At 38.1% G+C, this 22352-nt stretch overlaps 2 protein-coding genes across 3 annotated transcripts in view; both read left to right on the top strand.

The window, feature by feature from the left end:
- The window catches only part of LOC143459116 (NACHT, LRR and PYD domains-containing protein 5-like), a 44989-nt gene that overhangs the window by 14930 nt on the left and 7707 nt on the right, over positions 1 to 22352 (top strand). For both annotated transcript variants that reach the window (XR_013117742.1, XM_076956094.1), the window contains exons 7-15: positions 102 to 368; positions 6582 to 6740; positions 7241 to 7390; positions 12176 to 12337; positions 12518 to 12676; positions 14529 to 14690; positions 15009 to 15173; positions 15355 to 15510; positions 19572 to 19733. Coding sequence is in view for 1 of the 2 variants with exons in the window: in XM_076956094.1 (XP_076812209.1) it covers positions 102 to 368; positions 6582 to 6740; positions 7241 to 7390; positions 12176 to 12337; positions 12518 to 12676; positions 14529 to 14690; positions 15009 to 15173; positions 15355 to 15510; positions 19572 to 19733 (1542 nt within the window). In the remaining variant the exon portion in view is untranslated. The remainder of the gene's footprint in view (positions 1 to 101; positions 369 to 6581; positions 6741 to 7240; positions 7391 to 12175; positions 12338 to 12517; positions 12677 to 14528; positions 14691 to 15008; positions 15174 to 15354; positions 15511 to 19571; positions 19734 to 22352) is intronic.
- On the top strand, positions 7990 to 10567 carry LOC143459117 (uncharacterized). Its single transcript, XM_076956095.1, has 2 exons — positions 7990 to 10000; positions 10118 to 10567. Exons 1-2 carry the CDS (start codon positions 9673 to 9675, stop codon positions 10483 to 10485), a joined length of 696 nt encoding a protein of 231 aa, XP_076812210.1. The 5' UTR covers positions 7990 to 9672; the 3' UTR covers positions 10486 to 10567.

Raw genomic sequence — 22352 nt, forward strand, 5'->3', positions numbered from 1 at the left:
ATGCATTGTGTTTAATAGTTAATAGTATTTTTTAAATTGATATTATTGTTAGAATTTCATTGTGGTTTTGTGGACTAAATTTGCAAAACTAAATATTCCAGGCTTCGAGAAAATCAAAAGAAGTGTTTTGTCAAAACTTAATCAGAGAGTTGCTAAAATCTGCTGCAAGGCAGCCAGACTCGTCAGCTGATAACTTGCTGCATGCTTGTCAGTGGTTGTATGACAAAAGCGAAGACAGCAATGCGAAGGAAATGGTCCAATATTTTCCACAACTTGTTTTATTGACAAAGCCACCTTCTTTGGATCAAATCACACATCTCATGTACCTCATCGTACAATCAACTTCATCATTTAAAGTGCACATTAAGGTAATCGTTACCACTTTTCAAAAATATGTCGACGTTTTTGTTGGCAATTTGAAGCAAGAGCATGACAAGAACTAAACTAACTTAAAATTACTCATAAAAGGATTGAACATAAGCTGCAATATTTAAAGGCTTTTTTGTTTAAAATTTAGCCCTATCTTTTGAGAAATGTTCTCTTGATATTATCAACTCCAATATTATGCAGTGCAGAGGTGATGATAAACTTTGTTTGTTGACTCTAGTCAACTCGTTGCATTAGCTTTGATTTAATCTCACAACAGACACACAATAACGCATTGTAATTTTGAAGCAGTTTAGTTTTCTTGTTTAGTTTAAATTTTTGGTTATTTCTTTTATTAAAAGAGCTTATAATTATCACAAAAAAATTTATGTTGTGCTTGCCAATTGAAACTTTTAAGAAATGGTTATTTGATTTTGATGTACTACTGTTGACATACTATACCAGGCACAACTCAAAATAGTACAAGGGCCACAACAAGAAAATCTATTTTTCACGGGCCGCATACTAGCGTTGATGTAGCTATTGTAACGTGTGTACAATGCAATATAGTCGAATAAGAGACATCGCCGAGTTAGTAAAAAATGAAACCAACTGCCAATAAATGAAACAATTGCGGTATGTTTTGCAAATGCTGACAACTAAACTAGTAATGCTTATCAGTCACACATCACAACTAATCACACCAAACACTCACCTATGACTATCACTATTATACCTATCACTTATCACTATCACTATTATACCCTTACAGTCACTTAAGCTATTATACTCTAAACTAAACTATGCGCATTGTGCAGAGACAAAGCTTAGATTGTTTTCGCTAATTATTACAGCAATAATGTGAGATCATGCAATACACAAGCAAGTCCGCACTTATTCAAAATCAAAGTAATAAACCGAAAAATGTTATTACATCATCGGCCGCATTAAAAGGTTGCGCATGATAATGGTATGGCATGCGGCCCGCGAGTCGTATGTTATACTATATGATACTTAAAATAATGTCAACTACTATTAACATTATACTTTTCCATACTTAAAATAATATGCTAATGTTATACAGATTTAAATATAACATTTTATATATTTGCTCCGCTAAACATCTCCAATGCTAACGCACTGTAAAAAATTAACCATCTTTTCACTATAGGCAGAGTACTAACATCATCCATAAAATCAGAATGTAGTAGATTTTTTCAGCAATTTAATTGTTTTTACCAATAGTCACACACTTAATTGTTTACGCATTAGATATAATTGTGGAAAGCAACGTATTATTACGTCAAAGGTATTGCACAATAAGACAGATAACTGTTTTCAGATAGTAGCCTACCAGTTTCGGTTTCAGTCAGCATGCAGTTTTGGTTACACATGTTACACTGTTCCTTGCTAGAGCAAGACATAGAAACTTATAGTTAAGTGGCTACATTTGGTAAGCTTTCACTAGTTTAGCCAGTTTGGTCATATTTCACAGCCGGTGCGACAGACAACGCAATGAGCATATGCAATTTATGCCAATGCAAAATTAGCAGTGAGAAGAATTAAGATATTTACAACTTCTTCAATGGTGAAGCATTTGCTTTCTGTTTTACTGTGTTGCGCTTAAGTTGATTATGTAACTTGAAGATTTCTGCTCCAATTAAGTAATGGCCATCACCATTTCACCAGAAAAAAATCATTTATTTGATGCTTTTTTGTTAACTTAACTTAATTGTTATAACATATTAACCTAAACTAAACCTAAGTCTACCTTCTAATCTAAATTTTACTTCAATAAAATCTTAAATAGATTAAATCAATTTTTGCTAACCTAACAACTTATAAATAACTTTGATCTAATAATCGTGGTTGTTATAATGGACATGCATGGATTTGATCTAATTTAGCATAGGCTTGCAATAAGCAAGGAAACACAAGTTACATTTCAGTACGTGTTATGTCACTGTCTGCCATAACGAGCTGGAGGTACCCCTTTTTTGGTTTGGCTTGATCGACGAAGATTTGTTTCTATCAGCATGTTCTCTATTTCTGATTCTTACACGACTGGGGGATGGCTTGGAGCTTCATTGCTAGGTAAAGAGTTGCCTATGAGTTCTTCTGTAACCGATGTCTCGTTGCTGTTTGTCGCTTCTTGAGGGCATGGTGAGAGGTTGTTCAATGACACTGTAGATTCTTGTCCATCTGGATGTCGGACGCATGCATATGTTAGGATCATTGGTGGGATTGAAATATTTTAACATCCGGTTCTCTCACTGCATGTCATTTTGACTCGGGGACGACATAACATAAGCCTATACGTATGCTTGTTAACAACCGCGGAAGTCATTAAAATTCCAGGAATCGGTTCGCACGAACCGGTAAATTCTTCATACACATAAAATGCAGCATTCTGGTGATTCCTGGGTGGCCCAGGTTTTTATGGATGTCTTCTAGTTGACTTGTCTCATTAATAGAGGTGCTAGTTGATCATTAGAGCAATCTGTGACTGGGTTCATTTTGCCTGGACGTTAGCGAATTAAATAATTAGGAGAGGCAAGTTCCAAACACCAAGTTTAGATTTTATTGTTTTTGATTTTGGCGATGTGCAACAATGAATATTAAGCATGTAAGCTACACAACGTTGGTCAGTTACTAGTTCGAAACTTTGGCGTTGTGATAGACCTTTCCATTTCCGAGTAGCTTCAATAATTACTTGTAGTTACTTCTTTTTCTATAACTGGAAACTTTAATTTACTTTCGTGAAACAATGCGCGACGTAAAAGCAACATGTCGACTACCTTGATTTAGAGATGACGATACGGTAACATCTGAAGCGTTGGACTTAACAACAAATGGCGTAGTCTCATCAACTGACTGTTATGAGGCGGTGGCAAGTTCCATTTTAAATGAAACGCTTCCTCGGCATCTTCACTGAGTGGAGAGGACTGGACTGTCGTTAGTGGTTTCACTTTGTCGGAAAACTATGAGATCCACTTTGAATAATAAGATAGGAAGCCGAGAAGGCATTGCAGGGCCTTTTTCTTCCCTGGAATAGGGTATTCCTGAAGTAGCTGTAGTCGGCCAGGATCTGGTTTCATTGTTTTGTGTTGGACTTTATAACCAAGAACGTTGATTTGAGAAACTGATTTGACAGTCTTGTTTTCGTTGAATTTTAAATTTCGGTGTTTGAACACGCTTAGCAATTTTTGGACGTTGTCGTCATGTTGTTGTGTCCTGCCGCAAATCGTGATGTCATCTCAGTTTGCAAAAAAGTTGTTCAGAAATTCTTCATCAATGATCAGTCAATTGCTCGCTAGAAGTTGATCCCTCCGTTTGTGACACCATACGGAATTCTTTTGTATTGCCATAACTTGTCGTCAGCTTCGAACGCTGTGTAGACACGATTGGTTTCTAATATCAGAAACTGATGATATACAGATTTCATGTCGAATTCGAGAAGACAGAGTACTCAGCAAGTTTATTTATTAGGTCATCTATTCTTGGAAATGGATATGCACCCACGTGAATATCAAGGTTAAATGGTTTGTGAGTAGTCAAAATACATTCGTGTTTTTTCTTCAGTGAGGACAACTACGATCTGTGCCTGCCACGGAGACCGACTGGGTACAATTGCATCATAATCTACAACTTTTTGATTTGTCCTCGAATAAATTGTTTGTCAGGTTTGCTATGTTGATTTGATTTGATTGCAATTGGCTTGCAAAATTTAGGTAGCTGTGGAAGGTAGGAATCAGTTGCCATAAAGGTCGATGGTAAGGCAGAGACTATAGATTTGGATAAGGTCAGAGGTGGGCAGTCGGTACTTTTAAAGTACCGTCGGTAACGGTACTGATACTTGGCAAAAAACGTACCGATGGTTGCTGTATTTGCTATTATTTTAAAAAAGTAGCGGCTATGTTTGCCGCAATTATGGAACGGTTCCGGTACTATTTTAAAAAAGTAGTTTGGCACTTTGTTGGTACTCGGTACCGGTATTTTTTGTGTGAAACATGCTGCTGCAAATACAATGTTTGCCGCTATTATGCCCCCGGTAAAGGTTGCTCCAGGTCAAAGTACTTAGGTGTACTGGGACTGACTGAAATTTCTTGAAAAAAGTAATTCGGTGCAGAGATTCAGTACCCACAGATAAGGTATAGTCTTCTCCACTAGCACCATATTCGATTATGAGCCAATTATGTCATTTCTGAATTACTTGGCCTAAGATCACGCCGCCACCTAAGTTGTTCATGTCACTGAGTTGAACGTTTTCGTATTTGCGACTGTTGACGAATATGTCAATTGCACAGGAACTTCACATGCTACATCTTAAGCCAGTTTGTGTCATAGATACTTCTCATGTTGAGGTTAATCGAAGTGATTGTGTAGTGACGGCATTAATGTAGTTATTGGCATTTCCACAGTCAACCAGTGCGCATAGGTTTTAGGCATAGGTGCACATATTGATATCTTGAGTGTCGCTTCAAGTAGGTTGTGCAAAATTACTTGGCGCAAGACATGAACTAATGCACTTGGACTCTTTGAAGGAAAAGTTTGGATATCTTAACTAAGCGAATAATACACACTTAGCCTGTGGAAGAATGTAGTCACCAGTTTGAGTAGGTACTTTAACTTTCATAATGTTTAGTAGTAAGATGATGTGGCTGAAGATGCGATAAACTCAAAATCTCTTCCAATTTTCTCTATTCCTTTATAACTTCCCATAAAATTTTTAATTCTTTTTTTAGTGCAGCAAATGGTTCTTGTTGAGGAGCATTGGGCTTCATGTCTGTCGGCATAAGCCTAAAACAAATTGCAATAAAACAGTAAGAAGACATATATAGTAGGACCGACTTTGAGCTTGTTTACCGGCGTGTATAAAAACATTGTAACACGACGAGCTAATATCTAGCGTACACTAACCCAAGCCTTGTCACCTAATTCTGCGCATATAACAACCTTCTTCTTTACTAAATGTGGTGCACTTTACAGTATAGTCTAATGAAACCACTTAATTCAATTGCGTCGTTACCATACAGCTTTTTGCAATTATGTGAACTGGCCAATGACAGAGAAGCAGTTTGGTAACACACGAGAAAAGTGCCTATAAAGCCTTAGATGTGGATAATCGGGGGAAAAATTGTCTGGTTTTTCTTACCATTGAACAAAAGTGTGGTAATATAACGTACTTAACCTGCCACTAATTAATATTTTTACTATCTAATAAGAACACTTTGGGTTAAAACGCTTTTGTAAGAGATATTTACATATTACTTAGCCTGTGGAAAAAGGTAGTCACCAGTTAGAGTAGGTGCTTTAACTTTAATTGTAATAAAACAGTAAGAAGACTTATATAGTTGGACCGACTTTGAGCTTGTTTACCGGCGTGTATAAAAACATGGTAACACTACGAGCTAATATTTGCCGTACACTAACCCAAGCCTTGTCACCTAATTCTGCGCATATCATAACCTTCTTCTTTACTAAATGTGATGCACTTTACAGTATAGTCTAATGAAACCACTTAATTCAATTGAGTCGTTACCATCCATCTTTTTGCAATTACGTGAGCTGGCCAATAACAGAGAAGCAGTTCGGTAACACACAAGAAAAGTGCCTAAAAAGTCTTAGTTGTGGATAATCGGGGAAAAATTGTCTGATTTTTTTACCCTTGAATAAAAGTGTGGTAATATAACGTACTTAACCTGCCACTAATTAATATTTTTACTATCTAATAAGAACACTTTGGGTTAAAACGCTTTTGTAACGCAAAAAGTTAACCTAAAGTTTTAGTATTTAAATATGCGATTACTTTTGGCTGGATATTTTTGACGATTACTACTGTGGTTTTGATTAAACAGTAGAGTTTATGTATGAACACAGAGGGAGCTATTATTGACTGATAGCAAACATAACAGAACCATCCGTTGTCTATATGACACTTGAACTGCTATTACAATTGTCATGTTTTTTGGTCATAATCTGCATAGTGATTTCATTAACATCAATAAACATCTGAATAAAACAATCATAGTCTAGTTTGTCAATTCATGGATGAAAAATCGAAAAAATATGATCGTACTTTTGCTTATGGATATAACACAAACTTTATCGATTTTTTAGGTGATTTTTGAAATTGCTCGTGGTATACTTAAAATCGCTTTACCGCAAAATATTTACCTTTTTTTCGTATAAATATCACTCGTATATTCTTGCAGTGTAATCCACCAACCATTCAAATTGATGACTCGCTTGATCCAGACGAAGTGATCACCCTGGTTGCTTTTCTACATTTTCTACAGAGACCCTGGCAACTCCAGATGAATGAAATAAAAATCAAAAGTCCTACCAAAGTAGAACATCTACTACAAGTGATGGTACATTTTGTTTTATTTGTTTTTTATTCATATAATTGAAATTTTTTATTTTGTTGAAAATGACATTATTTGATTATATATTGGGAATGTTTTTGTGATAAATCTTACATTCTTCTATTAATTATTGGTACAATGTATGTTCATACAAACCCTTTTTTAAAACTTTTTTTTTTCATAAGGGCAAAACTTTGTTAAAACCATTGTGTAAAGAAATAAAAAATACATATTGAAAATGGGAATACACTTTCCCAATCAATGAACAGCTATATGATACTTTCCATATGCTCTATGTCTCTTCTTTACATCTATGTTCATCATCTGCAAGGAATTGTCACCTTAACTGAGGCATGATGCAAAAAATCAAAAATGCTATCTTATAAAATTATAAAGGAAGAGAAAAACTGATATCAAACTTAACTGTAAAACTCTCTTTACCTGAGTGTTTTTTATGTCTATTATATTTTATTACTATATTTTGTCGTATTTTTTTTCATAATTAGATGGACACGATCAACAAAAATTCTCGCCAAAAAGTCCAAATCAAGTTTTCACCAGAGGAACAGACTGTCGAGTGTGATTTATGTGGGTGTGGAATCTCCATTCAAGGAACTCAAACGTTAGCTTTCTTTCTTTTACAGCTCCCATACAGGGTAAGAAAACTTTTTCCAATTTTATGGATGTGTAAAAATCATTTTATCTTGTATCAGAGATTGTCAAACAGTGCATCGTCTTTGATCCAGGGGGCGGAGAAAGGTCACGGTTTCTAACACGTTTGCTTGTTTACAAAACAAGTATATGCTCATGTACAGGTTATATGTCTCAAATCGTAAGTTAAAATTCGGCTGATGCGCATGTTGTGCTGTCGAACATAAAAGATTTGTGTCAATTAAAATCTTTATACATTCATCAGTTAACATGATCTGTAAATCTATGTTGCTTATATTTAACACATTGCGTAAGAAGCTTGTAGAGGAAAGGTTTCAAAGCAACTTGTTGTAACTTTCGCCACAGCTATTGCGTAATAAGCGAGTGTCTTTTTTCAGATCTGACCGCTTCTTTAAGAGCTAATATCCACACCAGAGTAGTTTATTACAAAACTGAGAACACATAGTCATACGTGTATGCCAAACTTGACTATTTATAGTTACACCAATGCTAAAGCAATGAAACTTGTAATACCAAAACATTGTGGTGCATAGTTAATATGACATATTCCCAGGGAACTTCAAATAACTTCAAAATAACTATCAAATTGGAAGATATAAGTGAAAGCAAGATTAGAGACTGGATTATACAAAGATCTTTCATTTAAAAACATTCAATGTCACCGACATTTTATAACTCATTTGCCTCTCATACTGTTAAAAACTTTTGGAATTAAGCGAAAAAGATTCAGTAACTACAGTAATAAGGTTGATCAAACGTCGGCATCACGTGGACGCGTGAGATAAACTGAAATGCAAACAGAGCCTAATAAAAAGAAGTGTCACCGCTAAGACAAAACAAACCGAATTTGAGAACATGATAGAATGATGATGAGCAAATGCAAGTATGGAAATACAAATGAGCTAATTGCCCAGGATTATCAAGCATGCATGCAAATGATCATCAACAAGAGAAAATGAAGAGTTGAATAAACAGTGCTTAACAATGCTTAACCCTCCGTTTAACATGATGTCAATTTGACCTCCAAACAGTTTTTCAAATGGTTATAATTTTGAAGTAGTTATCCATAAAGCTATGGACACTGTTGACTTATTTTAAATAGAAGGAATTTGCTGTCAAAACATATTCTTGGTATGTACAGCTGTTACTAACCATGGTCTAATACAGAGGTGACAAACCATTCGCTCTCGCGAACAACACCATAATAATTAGCATTCAGGTGCAACTGCTTCATTCGGCAGTTTTTAGCTGCTCCCGCGGCCGCAAAAAATACATCGGTTGAGTGCGGCAATCTATTGAAGACATACTGCTGCGACTTAATCATGCTATCAGCTTTTGATATCGCATTGCACAAAAATTAGAAACAGGTCCAAGAAAGTTCAAGACTGCTGGTCTCGCCGGAATGCTTCGTCATGCAAGAGCGATTGTCAAACCGATTTGCGGGCCGCATGTTTTTCACCTTTGATGTAAACTTTCTAAACTTTATGAAGTCTTGTGTTTCGTCATTACTTTTGTGCTAAATTACACTATGTAACAAAAAAAAATTTTTTCTTTGTCCTTGGCAAATAATTGCTATTTTCTGTTTGCTTTTACCGAAAATACATGAAAAATCTTTATGATACCACCGTAACTTTGGATTTGTGTTTCTACGGCTAGTTTAAAATTTGTGCTACTTCTCATGAAAATGAGCATGTTGATTAGATTGGTATTTTAAGGTATTTAGATTGGTTTTAGTTTTATTAAGGTGATTAAGGTATTTTAATGTTTTAGCAAGGTAGTGTGACTGATTGTGTTGATATTTTTTAGCAGATGTATTTTCTTATTGAATCTTTACTGGTTTTGTTAGTTTTATCGCAATTGTTAAAAGTGTGCTATGGTTAGCCATGGTTGCAAGTACTCAGCTCAGTACTCAGATTCCTTCTGCTTTGTGTGTGGTGAGTTCTTTGCAAAAAAGCACTGTCTGGAGAGTTGCAGCCGTGCGACAGAAGCCTATCATGCATATTTTGGCATGCCAGTCGGTGATCAAGATAAACGTTGGGCACCACACATCATATGTGAATACTGCTGTCGTACTCTAGAAGGTTGGTTTAGAGGAGAGAAAAGAGCAATGCGTTTTGCTATCCCCTGTGTCTGACGTGAGCCCACAAACCATCTCACAGACTGCTACTTCTGTATGGTGGACCCAAGCAAATGACGGAAGGGAAAGAATGCACCTTCTATCAAGTACCCTGACATTCCGTCATCTATTGCACCTGTACCCCATAACATGACTGACATGCCTGTGTCACAACCACCCTTGAGCGATAAACATTTCATAGCACTCGCAAGCTCTACAGATTCTGAAACAGATGAATCATCTGTTGCTTGTCTCCAACGCCGAGTTGCTGGTGAAAGGTGGCCCTACTACCCCAACCAAGAAGATATTAACGATCTTGTCAGGGAACTGTCATTGACAAAGTTGAATGCTGAGCTACTCATTTCCAGACTAAAGCAATGGGACTTACTGGATGACAGTGTTCGAATTACTCGACATCGCGGCTTCTCAGTGTTCTTCACGTTTAAAGATGATTTATGCTACTGCCATGATATAGAAGGTGACGCATTCAAGCACATTCAAGAGCAGTTTCCAAAATTGTCAGAAGCAAAAACCAAAGCTAGAGTATTTGTGGGACCTGAACTGAAGCGACTTATAAATTCCATCAATTTTCCAGAGATGCTGTCTGAGGTTGAACGGAGAGCTTGGACTTCTTTCGTTTCTGTAGTTAACGGGTTCCTGGGCAACCACAAGACAGAGAATTACATGGAACTTGTCGATGAACTTGTGGATGCGTATTGGAAGATGGGATGCAGGATGTCGCTGAAACTACACGTACTACATGCTTATCTTGATGAATTTAAGGATAACATGGGGGACTGCTCAGAAAAACAAGGTGAAAGATTTCATCAAGATATCAGGTATTTTGAGGAACGCTATCAAGGACAGTACAACGAAAATATGATGGGGGACTATATATGGAACCTTTTACGTGAAAGTGAACTCACATATCGTCGCCAATCTCGAAAAAATGTTTCTTTGTGATTAAGTTATAAGTTTTGAGTGCTTTAAGTGACAGCGTAGGTTTGCTCTGTAACAGTTTTGAATAAATACCTATAGCACCAGGCCTTAAGGCTTTTGTCTCGTGTTTGTGTAGCAAAATCGCCTTGCATACGTGTGTTTTTCTGCTTTATGTAATTTTTTAGAAATAGATTCTGGAAACAACATTTTCCGTTATTATTTCAGTATGACAAAGCCAACAACAACAACTAAAATTAGATTTAACTCCGTTCTATTGATTCAAAAAAATATAGTGGGAGCAAAGGCATTAAAAAAGCAAAACTAGTCAAAAAATTCCAATAAATTGATCTCATAAAGTCAGAACCAAAGTTTGAACTTTTTGAATGCTCATTTTTATTGATTTAGACCATACTAAATCAGAAAATAATAGTTTTAACCCATGGACAAATTTTGTGTTACATGGTGTTATTATCCGATGCCTATTTCAACTACGTGGTTATTTTGATTTAATACGTCACAATTGAAATTAACGAAATACAATGAAATATAAAAGTAATTCCATTTTACATAAAGCGAGAATCGCGATTTCTCACTGCCACGCACATAGCAGTTTCTAACGGAAGAAGTTATTCATATTATTTTCACTGACACACTTTATACAACCTTTTTAGAAAAGGTAAACCGCGTAAATGTAAACCTGTCGCTGTACGACTATTCGTGTATCAAACAGCAGCCATCAATCACGTTGTTTGCGCTGTTTGAATGATTTTATCCGCCTTCAACGTCACAATGTTTGACAGCGTGATCGACTGTCCGCATGTTCGTCACCTCTGGTCTAATATAAAAGACAGCATCGTATACCAGTGGGGTCAAAATGACCCTAATCGAGTATGTATACCACGTAAACATAGCAAAAAGCAACTCTATTGTGGATATATTTGGAAAAATTTGTTATGAAAGTACCCAAAGTTATGTATTAACCACAACTAAAAATAAGTGATAGAAAATTAGAAGTAGAAATTTTTTCCTCTACCACTGGAATTGATTTATCCGAAGAAGTTAAACCGACATCATCAGCAGACATTTTGCTTGCAGGATGTTTGAAAATAATGAGTTGTGTAAATACTGCACAGTGTGGTTGCAAGCAAACCCCTATGTCCGGGGTGTTCAAATGGCGGATCTCGATCCGGATCCGGATCTTTTCAACTTTTTGTGTGGATCTTTCAATGTAGTCTTGAAACAATCTTGCAGCTGTAGCACACTTCACTTTGGACTTTTACAAAGTTATAAATATGTTGTAGGCCCTACAATGTAGGGTACATTTACATAAATAAAGCACCATAAAAATTGAAGCATGTCCAATATGTTTACTATTCGTATTTAGTGGATCATCACCTTGTCAGGTTTTGTTGTGGTGGATCATGGCAGAAATCATTTGAACACCCCTTGCTCTATGTGTACCGCTATTCTTGGGGAAAATAAGACTTGCTATAGGTAGTATAGCGTGGTTTCGACCATTGGTGTAGGCCTAATGCAGAAAAATAAGGCCCTCTCAAATAGGCTGTATGAGGTGCAGTGCAGAGCAGGGAAATAGCTCGGTAGTTTACTTTTCCTCCTTTCTTGGTTTGAGCACAGCTTTTCTTGGTTTGAGTTTGAGCACAGCAGAGCACAGGAATAAGAGAATTCATTTTTAATGCTTGGCTTTTTGTAATAGATTGATCGACTCAATTTAAGTGAGAATAAATTTGGTGATGCTGGAGTTCCATTTATTATGTCTTGCCTTGATAAGATCGAAAAACTTTACATGACTGATTGCAACATCACTGAGGAAGGAGTTTGTGTAATAATAGAACACATAAAAAATTGTTCAAATCTGGTAAGATTGGTTATTTTTATAGTAAAAATGACTAGGAAATATTCTTACCACCAGGATGTTACATATAATTTTATTTGCACAAAACATTGTAAAACACTGCAGTAAATTAAAACGGTAAACGATTTATTTATTTATGATTTTTAGCATTAAATTAACTCCTGATTTGTTTTCAATTTACAGCCAAAAGTATTGAATTTCAATTATGATAAGATAAATCGATCGAATGTGTTATGTTGTGGCTTAGACCTGCTTGACAATAATGGAGACTTCAGAAATCATGACCTGACACCAGTTGGAGTGAAAGCATTAGCTACAGCTATCAACAAACTACCTCAACTGGTTTGTCATTTTGCATTAATTGTACCATAAATTTTGTCTACGTCTGAACATTTTTCAACTTATTGCTTGCTTGTGCTTCATTTGTTTCATTGTATGATTTATCTGATGTCCTTTTACCGTGCGCTGTCTATTGCCTTTTGATAATTATCAAGTGTTGTTAGTTCTTTGAGTCGAGCCCTGATCACGTTGAAGGAGGTGTACGGACTTCAAAAAAGGGTCATTTTTTTGTTTGTTTTTTATGTAGTAAAATTATAAAAAATGCAATTACTTGAAAATTGCTATATGGGTATCACTGAAATTTTGCATATAAACTAGGCTTGCCTGATGCTATCTCATACAGGAATATGGCAAAAATCACATATCTCTATATACCGTTACATCGACGCCAAGGCAAAAGTGGATTTTTGGGCCTTAAAACACACATTTCCTACTTTTTCATGCCAATTTCTATCCGAGTTTTCCCCACAACCTGAAGCTTTGAAAAGTGTCAACAGGAAGTCGAATTACTGAGCTAAAAAATAACACCAACCATGCTGCCCTCTTATTGGTCATAATAGGTTTTTCAAAGCCCTACATAAGACTCTAATGAAATCAGAGAAATCTTCATTTCTGACCACACGCCTCCTTGAAATGCGTCACACAGATTTATGTAGCTTGCCGTGATGATCAAATGTTTAGTTACATGTAGGTCTAATGATGAGTTGTATTTGTCATTGCAGTCTACCGGGTAGTAGCTCGAGTAATAAGTTGTTTTTGTCGTTTCAAACGATGTACACTTTAGACTACAGCTGGTGTTATAATAGCTATTTCATTTAAAAAATCTTAGCCATTTGAATGTCGACAGATAATGAAATGAAGGTGCGCAAAAGCAAGTATGAACACACAAATGAGTGAATTCCCAGGATTATCAGGCATGCACACAAATCATGATCATTAAAAGAAAATACAATTAAAAGCAAATGAAGAAATGAATAAACAGTACTGGACAACACTTAACAATCTGTTTACTATGATGTCAACTTGACCTCCGAAGCAGTTTTTTAATGGCTATAATTTTGAAGTAGTTATCCATAAAGTTGTGAACCCTGTTGACTTATTTTAAATATAAGGATTTTGCTGTCAGAAGATATTTTTGATTTGTACAGCTCTTACTTATCATGGTCTAATATAAAAGACAGCATCATATACCGGTGGTGTCAAAATGACCCTAATCGAGTATGCATACCACGTAAACATAGCAAAAAGCAACTCTATTGTGGACATATTTGTAAAAATTTGTTATAAAAGTACCCAGAGTTATGTATTAACCACAACTAAAAATAAGTGAAAAAGAATTACAAGCAGAGATTTTTTCCTTGACCACTGGAATTGATTGATGAGGTGCAGAGCAGGGAAATGGTTCGGTAGCTTGTAGTTCATTTTTCCTCCTTTCTTGGTGTGAGCATCACAACCGCATAACAGGATTCATTTTAAATGCTTTGATTTTTGATTATGCATTTTATGCCGTTTAGGTGAAATATATATGACTAAGATCCAAAATAAAATAGTTTGCAGATGCATGAACTACCTCTGCTGTTATTAAACAATCTAATTAGAATGCTTATGGCGTTGTATTTATTTTGGTCATGGCATGTTTATGTATTTTTTATGCAAATACTGTTGGTAGTCAATTTTCATTTGTTTTGTAGATTTTATGTTTTTCTCGAGATTTTGTAAATTTCGACGTCATAACAACAATTTTTTAATTCCACAGCAAATCACCAATACCAAGCATTGTTGCTTTGACATCAGACAACTTAAATGACTTGAAATACAATTCCCTGCTCTTCATCTACTGCATATTGTTTTACAGATGAAGAAGCTTGATCTTCGTGACAATAATCTCGGTGATGATGGAGCATCTCATATTTCGACTTGTCTCAGCAAGATCGAGGAGCTTGATATTGGCAAGTGCAAGATCAGAGCATCTGGAATAAAATCCATATCCGATGCTATTTCTAAGCTACCTGAACCGGTAAGTGTGTAGAATATTCTTAGTTGTTGGTATATATACTGACTAATGCCGGGAAATTTTTTTCCGCTGAATAGTTGATATCAACTATATATTTGTTAGCCATCAACTGAAAACGTACATGTCGAAGAGAATTAGGGGAAAAATTTTGGTAATCCATTGACTCGTCAAAATGTGTTGCTCTGTTGATAATTTTATATGTTTGACTGGTTTGTTACTTTAATAAACGTGGGTTGGTAACTTGTGGTTTAGTTTTCGTCTTTTCTTGGTTTAAGCACAGCATAAGAGGATTAATTTTTAATTCTTTGATTTTTGTGATAGATACATTACCTCAATTTTAGTGGGAACAAATTTGGTGATGATGGAGTTCCATTTATTATTTTTTCTTGCCTTGATAAGATCGAAAAACTTTACATGACTGATTGCAACATCACTGAGGAAGGAGTTTGTGTAATAATAGAACACATAAAAAATTGTTCAAATCTGGTAAGCTTGTTTGTTTTTATGGTAAAAATGACTGTAGGCAATATTCTTATCATCAGCATGTTACACATAATTTTATCTGCACTGATCATTGGAAAACACTGCAGTAAATTAAAATCGTAAACGATTTGTTTATTTATAATATTTAGCGTTATATTATCTCCTGATTTGTTTCAATTTACAGCCAAAAGTATTGGAGTTCAATTATGATAAGATGAATCGATCAAGTGCGTTACGTTGTGGCTTAGACCTGCTTGACAATGGCTACTTCTGCAATCTTGATCTGACACCTGTCGGAGTGGAAGCATTAGCTGCCGCTATCAATAAGCTACCTCAACCGGTTTGTCATTTTGCATAAATTTTACCATAAATTTTGTTTAAGGCTGAAAGTTTCTTAAGCTAACATTTGCTTGCAATTTGTTTGCGTAGTTGAATCATTTATCTGATGTCTTTTTGTCATGCACTGTCTGTTGCTTTTTGGTAGCTTTCAAGAATGTTGTTATTTTTTCAAACTGGGCCTTGATTATGTTAAACTGTCCTTCCAGGACTGGTTCTTTATCATGCAGATTTTATATACAGTAGCTTGCCATGAGGTTCAAATATTTAATTACTTGTAGCTCTAGTGTTAAGTTGTCTTTGTCATCTCAGTCTATTGGGCTGAAATTTGAGACAATGCAATTCGTTGACCTGACTGTGAAATTTTATTTCACCTCTTTTTCGAGAACTGTAAAACGTAAAACCACCTTATTTCTGCTTCCTCGCGTCTCGCTTACTCAATTTACATTTTCTGCGTTCCTTCCTTATAAACCTCGCACTTTTGCTTTGCTTCACTCTGCTCATCATTTCGGCTGGGTTCAGCAAGAGCTTAAAACCATTTACCTCGTGATGCAAAAGGAAATAAAGTCACTTCATAACAGGTGCGTGTCCACGAGGAGTGCGCAAACACACAAGCGGAAGAAAGTAAATTACGGTAAAGCTGAGTGTGCCCCAGCCCACACTCAGAGTCAACCTTTCCGTAACATCGTTTTAAGCTGCTGACTTAAATTTCAAAAGTTTTTTAACCAAGACCACAGCGAAGCCTGATCTCCAAACTACCGATCTTCAGAAGTTTCTATTCGAACTTCTTTCCGTCTCGTTATTTATAGGCCGTTGACGCCGTTTTCTTGTGTTGACTTCGCCGTTGTCATTGTTTGTTTGCCATTTTGTTGGCGGAAGAAGTTCGTCGTTGTTTTGCCTTTTTGTTCGTTTGCCGCTTTTCGCGAACCTCGTCTCCTATGTTGTGTTTGTCTCATTTCCGTTTGTCATTTGCCATTAGAACATGGACTCTGAAATTGTTTCCCGATTATACAAAGACCTACAGGCAGCTCACACCCGTGCTGAGGCATTTACGATTAAGAAAGAGGAAGCCTCTCCTCGTGTTGATGCCAAAATCAATGGCATTTACCAGGAATTGCTTGACGCTTATTTGTCAGAGGATGACATCGCTGACGGGAATCTCGAAAGACAAGAATGTGAGACCACTCATCGGGAGTTCGCTGAACTTTTAGCAGCGGTCTCTGAAGAGTCTTACTCTAGGCCTACGTCTATCTAGCGGTCTCTGACGTGTCCCATTGTAAGCCTACGTCCATCCACAGGGACGCGAGCAGCGTTCGCAGCGAGCAAATGCGCAGCAAAGTAAACTTGAAAGCGGCTGAACCGCCCAGCAGGAGGCCCAACGCATCTACGAAACACGACAAAGCGGCAAGCCCAAGAAACAGCTGAATGGGGAAAAGGCAAGGACATTCAGCAGGAAGCTGAGCGACAATTCCAAGAAGCTAACCAGGCCGCCCAAGACTCCTTACGGCAAAAGCAACAAGAGCTTTACGTGGCACAAGAAATTGCAAGGACCAGGGACATGGCAACTTCATCTGCAGCGAGTAGCGTTGCTGAATGCCTCGATCCTGCCCCTCTGCTGCAGCCTTCGAGTCCAACCGCGTCGCAATCTACAACAACAATCTACAAAGTTTCGTTCCTTGGCTCGGCTGCACGAATTTCAAATCAAACGCCTAGTGTGAAGCAACCACATCCATCTGCTGTGATTTATCTTCCACGCCTCGTCGCTCAACTTGGAAGTTACTTGTTATGTCTTAATCAAAATATACTGAGAACCAGAATGACTGACAAGCATTATCTGACGTCTTTGGCATCGCATCACTGCTCCCACGAAGAACGTTGAAATATTCTCATCCTTTATCCGCCTATTTTGCATTTCATTAGAATAATTCTTCTATGGCTTTATTTCATATAGCGCTAGTCGGCGTAAACTTTGTGTTTGTGGTGCCTTTAAGAGTTATAGAGGCAAGCGAGTCGCTACATTTGTGTGATTATTTTATGTTTTGGGCGATATTTTTCTCAACCTAATCATTAACATTTTCAATTAGAAAATTAATTTTGCCGCCAATGCCTTCGTTTTGTTTGTTTAATTTTTCCAAATGGTTTTTACAATATTTATTGTATTGTAGGCAAAGCAGCGATCTTCACACATAGTGAGTGGCCCAGACACTGACTAACTTTTTAGCACATGGCTCTCAGTGAAAAAAGTTTGGACAACTCTGTCTTAAACCACTTGCCACCGTGACTTACAAGCGCCCTCGAACGTAGGGAAACATACTGCTCAATTAATGTGAGATGGCGCATCAACAGTTCTGACTAAAACACGGACTCTATGTTTTTTGCAAATTTAATTATTTCAGAACAATCTAAACGTTCCAAACTTTGTGAAGTCTTGTGCTTCGTCATTACTTTGTGCTAAATTATACCTATTTCAACTGCATACTTGCGTCGATTACATACGTCACAATTAAATTAACAAATGAAATATAAAAGTAATTACATTTGACATAAAACGAGGATTGCGTTTTGTCACTCCCACACACATAGAAGTTTCTAACGAAGAAGTTATTCATATTATTTTCACTGACACACTTTATACAACGTTTTTAAGAACCTTGTGATTTGTAGGTGCTTTATTTTTGCCATTGCAGTTTCGAAAAACAGCAATTTGGGTCTGTAGCTTTATAGCGAAAGATTACGCCAAACCCACTGACCAAGGCCGTTTATTCTTTATTACAAGATATTTTTACACAGAAAGTCACACCATCCGGTTCATGTTTTCAAATTTATATTTTATGGAGAGGCAAAAAGGCACATCAAGTTCTTCTTCAAAAGGCATCTTCCCTCCAAAGATTAAAAGAAAAATGTTTGGCGTTTCCTTTCCCAAGGAAACTATTTCAACAAACCTTTTCAAACGAGAGTAATGGTCAGAAGAGGACGATAATGACAATGGAAAGCGTACAAACATACGTAAAGTTACCTGAGTCTAACGGGCTTGCTCGCACTCTACAGTTGACGAAACAAGAAAGGTCTCTTTAACCACTTGCCACCGTGACTTACAAGCGCCCTCGAACGTTGGGTAACATACTGATCAATTACCGTGAGTTGGCGCATCAAACAGTTCATATCAAACGGTAACACAGCCTTTTCAAGCCTTCTTGCATTGTGCATTGTGTGGAAACTACGGAAAATACTTAAATATGGTCATGAAAACGATATCTACCCCGTCACCTATGGGGTCATTCACCTTAATCAATCTCTTACTTATCGAGATTAAGGTATGTACGTTGCCACCACTAATGCAACGTCATTTAACGGGTCAAATGAAGAACAGTTTTACTTGCAGATGGAACGCGCATATGTGGCTTGGCAAATGTGCCAGCAAAGAATATCACAATGACAAGGCAGCTTTGAGAACTCATTTCTGTACCATCATAATAGCTCTCTCATTAATAAACCTGACATAGCAGAATGCTACAAGGTGATGTTCTTTGACAATGCCGAATCTAATTGCATGAGCTATTTACATGCTGACATAAACATACAAGACACATTGCTTTCCAAGATAAAATAACCATTACACCTCACCAATTTTTTACATGGCATGCCACTGATTTGCCGTTTCCATTACTCATAGTCTAGTGGACTGTCTTTATCACAGTGATAACGTGCTATTTGTCTGATAGGAAAGCTGTTCACCCTGATTTAACTTTGTATTTAAGCATTTTACATTTTACCGGTTTTAACATTTTTAGCTTTATAGTTTTTATACTTCACTCAATTCTTATTATTATTCTAATATTTGTTGTTTCTATGTTTTCTCATATAGACACTGATGATGCCGTTTATGCGAAATATATACATCTAAGAACCAAAATAAATTAGTTGGCAGATCCATGAACTATCTCTGCTGTTATTATAGAAACTAAGTAGAATGCTCACAGCATTGCATTTATTTTAGTCTTCATATAATATATTAATATAAAAATACAATTCCTTGCTCTTCATCTATAGCATATTGTTTTACAGATGAAGAAGCTTGATCTTTTGGGCAATAATCTCGGTGATGATGGAGCATCTCATATTTCGACTTGTCTCAGCAAGATCGAGGAGCTTCATATTGGCGAGTGCAATATCAGTGCAACTGGAATAAAATCCATATCCGATGCTATCTCTAATCTACCTGAACCGGTAAGTATGTAGCACTCTTGGTTGTTGGTTTACTGACTAAAACACGGACTCTATGTTTTTTGCAAATTTAATTATTTCAGAACAATCTTAACCAGAGGTGACGAACCTATTCGCTGTCGCGGGCCACTTAGTCAGTTACAGCTGAGTAAGCCGGTCGCACAACTTTTTAGTCATACTATGAAATCTTTTAGAAACGAAAAAAGAAATTGTTCTTCTTCTTCGTTTGGAGTAGATGGTTTCTTGAGAGAGTGAGCAAAAAACCTCATATTGTAGGGCAAGTGTATGTTAGCCAGCTGACCAGGTTTTCATCCATTGTTGTCAGACCACGGTTCCCACAAGGATGGCGGTATGTGGGACAAGATGTTATGACGTGGTCTGCAGTCTGCTCTTCTGCACCACACTTACATGCCGCAGATGGAGCCATGCCCCATTTGTGCATGGATGAGCGGAAGAGGCCAACGCCAGTTCGAAGGCGATTGAGCTTGGTCTAAGCGCACCTGGGAAAATGCATTCCCGGTGGTGATGTACTGGCCTCCGAAATAAAACCATGGAGTCTGGAGGAATTTTCTTGCCACTCCATACTCCATTTGTAATCCGCCCAGCTTGCCACATTGGTGCTTGACTGGTTAAAGTCATCCTGTAAATCCAATGCAGCAGGGACAAATGGGTGCCTCGACTTAAGCTGCCGATGTCCTCTAAGTGGAGGAGACAGGAGCCGGTCATGCAGAAGATGCCCAGGCTCCAGTGCTCGGCGTGCTAGAGACAGTGTGGCTCTCTTGCGGCGAAGCTCAGATGGGTGGATACCTGCTAGGACAAACAGGTTGTCTGTTGGTGTGGGGCGCAGGCATCCAGTCACTAAGCGCAGAGCGTCATTAATCGGCTTATCTATGAGACGAGTGTGAGCACTACGACACCAAACTGGTGTGCAGTACTCGGCGGAAGAGTGGACCAAAGCCAAGGTGGCTGTGCGAAGTGTTGTACCTCCAGCACCCCAGCTAGATCCTGCCAGTCGTCTCAAAAGCCCAACGCGTGTTGTTAGTTTTTTGCGAAGTGACTCCAGGTGTCGACGAAACATGCCCTGTCCAGCTTTATGCCAAGATATGTTGGTTCGGCAGTGAAAGGGAGAGGACGTCCATCAACAGTGATGTTGACCTCACGTTGTGCCTCCTGGTTGTACAGGTGGAAGGCAGCCGTTACCGTTTTATTTACACTGAGCTTCAGCTTCCATTTCTGGAGATAAGTGGATATGGTTGCCATATCCTGGGTTAGGGACCCCTCCAACTCCTGCCAGTTTTCTGCTCTATGCATAATTGCCAAATCATCAGCGTAAGCAAACTTTTTGGCATTTGGTGTAGATGTTGAAAAGGAGGGGAGCCAGGACTGATCCCTATGGGACACCATTTCGCAGGCGTCGCAATCTGTTTTTTGCACCATCACCGGTGGTGAGGGTGAAACTGCGGTTTCGGACAAGTTCCAGGATTAGAGAAACCATGTGCCTGTCAGGCAGTAGGCGCAAAAGCTAGCAGGTTAGGCCGCGATGCCAAACCATATCGTAGGCAGCTGTGAGATCGACAAACACAGCACCTGCTTTTTTCTTAGCCGAAAAGCTGTCCTCGATTTCTTGAGTCAAGAGAGTAACTTGGTCCGCGGTCGATCTTCCGTGTCGAAATCCAGCTTGCTCTTGAGGGAGCAGTGGGTCTATAATAGGTTCGACACGGGCGTAGATCAGTCTCTCCAAGATCTTGAAAGGGATACACAAAAGGGAAATTGATCGATAACTCTTTGGATCCTCTATCGGCTTCATCGGCTTTGGGATGGCAACCACAAGTGCTTTTCTCCAGATTTTCAGAAGCTTGAGTGTGTGTAAACAGGAAGACAAGAATTTGTTTAGCCAGGACTTTAAGGCAGCTCCGGCATGGATAATCAGCTCCGGGCAAATGGAATCAGGGGCTGGAGCTTTCCCAGACTTTAGCTGCTGGAGGGCGCTGGCAAACTCTTCTGGGGTAAAGTCTCCAGAGATTGTTTCACCAGGAGGTGTAGGGATCCCCCAGAGCTCAGCCACCTGATTGTTAACAAGGTAGGCTGATTTGCGATCTTTCGCTCCATAGACCCCATTCTTTACTAACTGTGAGGCAATACGGTTGGCAGAGATGGGGCATGGGCGATGCATTTGTCTGGACCTGCCAGTCAGGTTGTTGATTGTGTTCCTTGCCAGTCGGTTGGAGTGCGTAAAGTCGATGGTGTTGACAGCCTCTGTCCAACGCTCACTCCGCTTTTCATCGAGTCGAGCGTTCAGTGCAGAAGCGGCTGATTTTGATGCCTCGCCCTGCTGGGCCTTCAGAAAGGCCTGGTAGAGGCTCTCACACTCCGCATCCCAGCATGGTCTATACTCTATAGTTATTTCTACGACCGCGTGGGATTGATCGCTTGGCTGCTTTGACGATGGCAGAACAGAAGTCCTGGTAAGCCTCATCTACAAGGCCCGTGTCCGGAGGTGGAAGGTCCTGGGCGAGCTCGCTGGTAGTGAGACGATATAGTTCTCAATTGGCTTTGTGGAAGTTCCAACGCTTGTATGGCTCGCTTGGAACGGGGAGTATAGTTCTTGGAGTCATAATAAGC

Source organism: Clavelina lepadiformis, chromosome 5 (assembly GCF_947623445.1).
Source record: "Clavelina lepadiformis chromosome 5, kaClaLepa1.1, whole genome shotgun sequence".
In the NCBI taxonomy this organism is placed as follows: Eukaryota; Metazoa; Chordata; class Ascidiacea; order Aplousobranchia; family Clavelinidae; genus Clavelina; species Clavelina lepadiformis.

Excerpts from the sequence above, each read along its gene's own strand:
- LOC143459117 (XM_076956095.1), top strand. The coding sequence starts at position 9,673 with ATGACTGACATGCCTGTGTCACAACCACCCTTGAGCGATAAACATTTC. Across the intron at positions 10,001-10,117 it reads CTACTGCCATGATATAGAAG|AGATGCTGTCTGAGGTTGAA; the intron begins GTGACGCATTCA and ends TCAATTTTCCAG.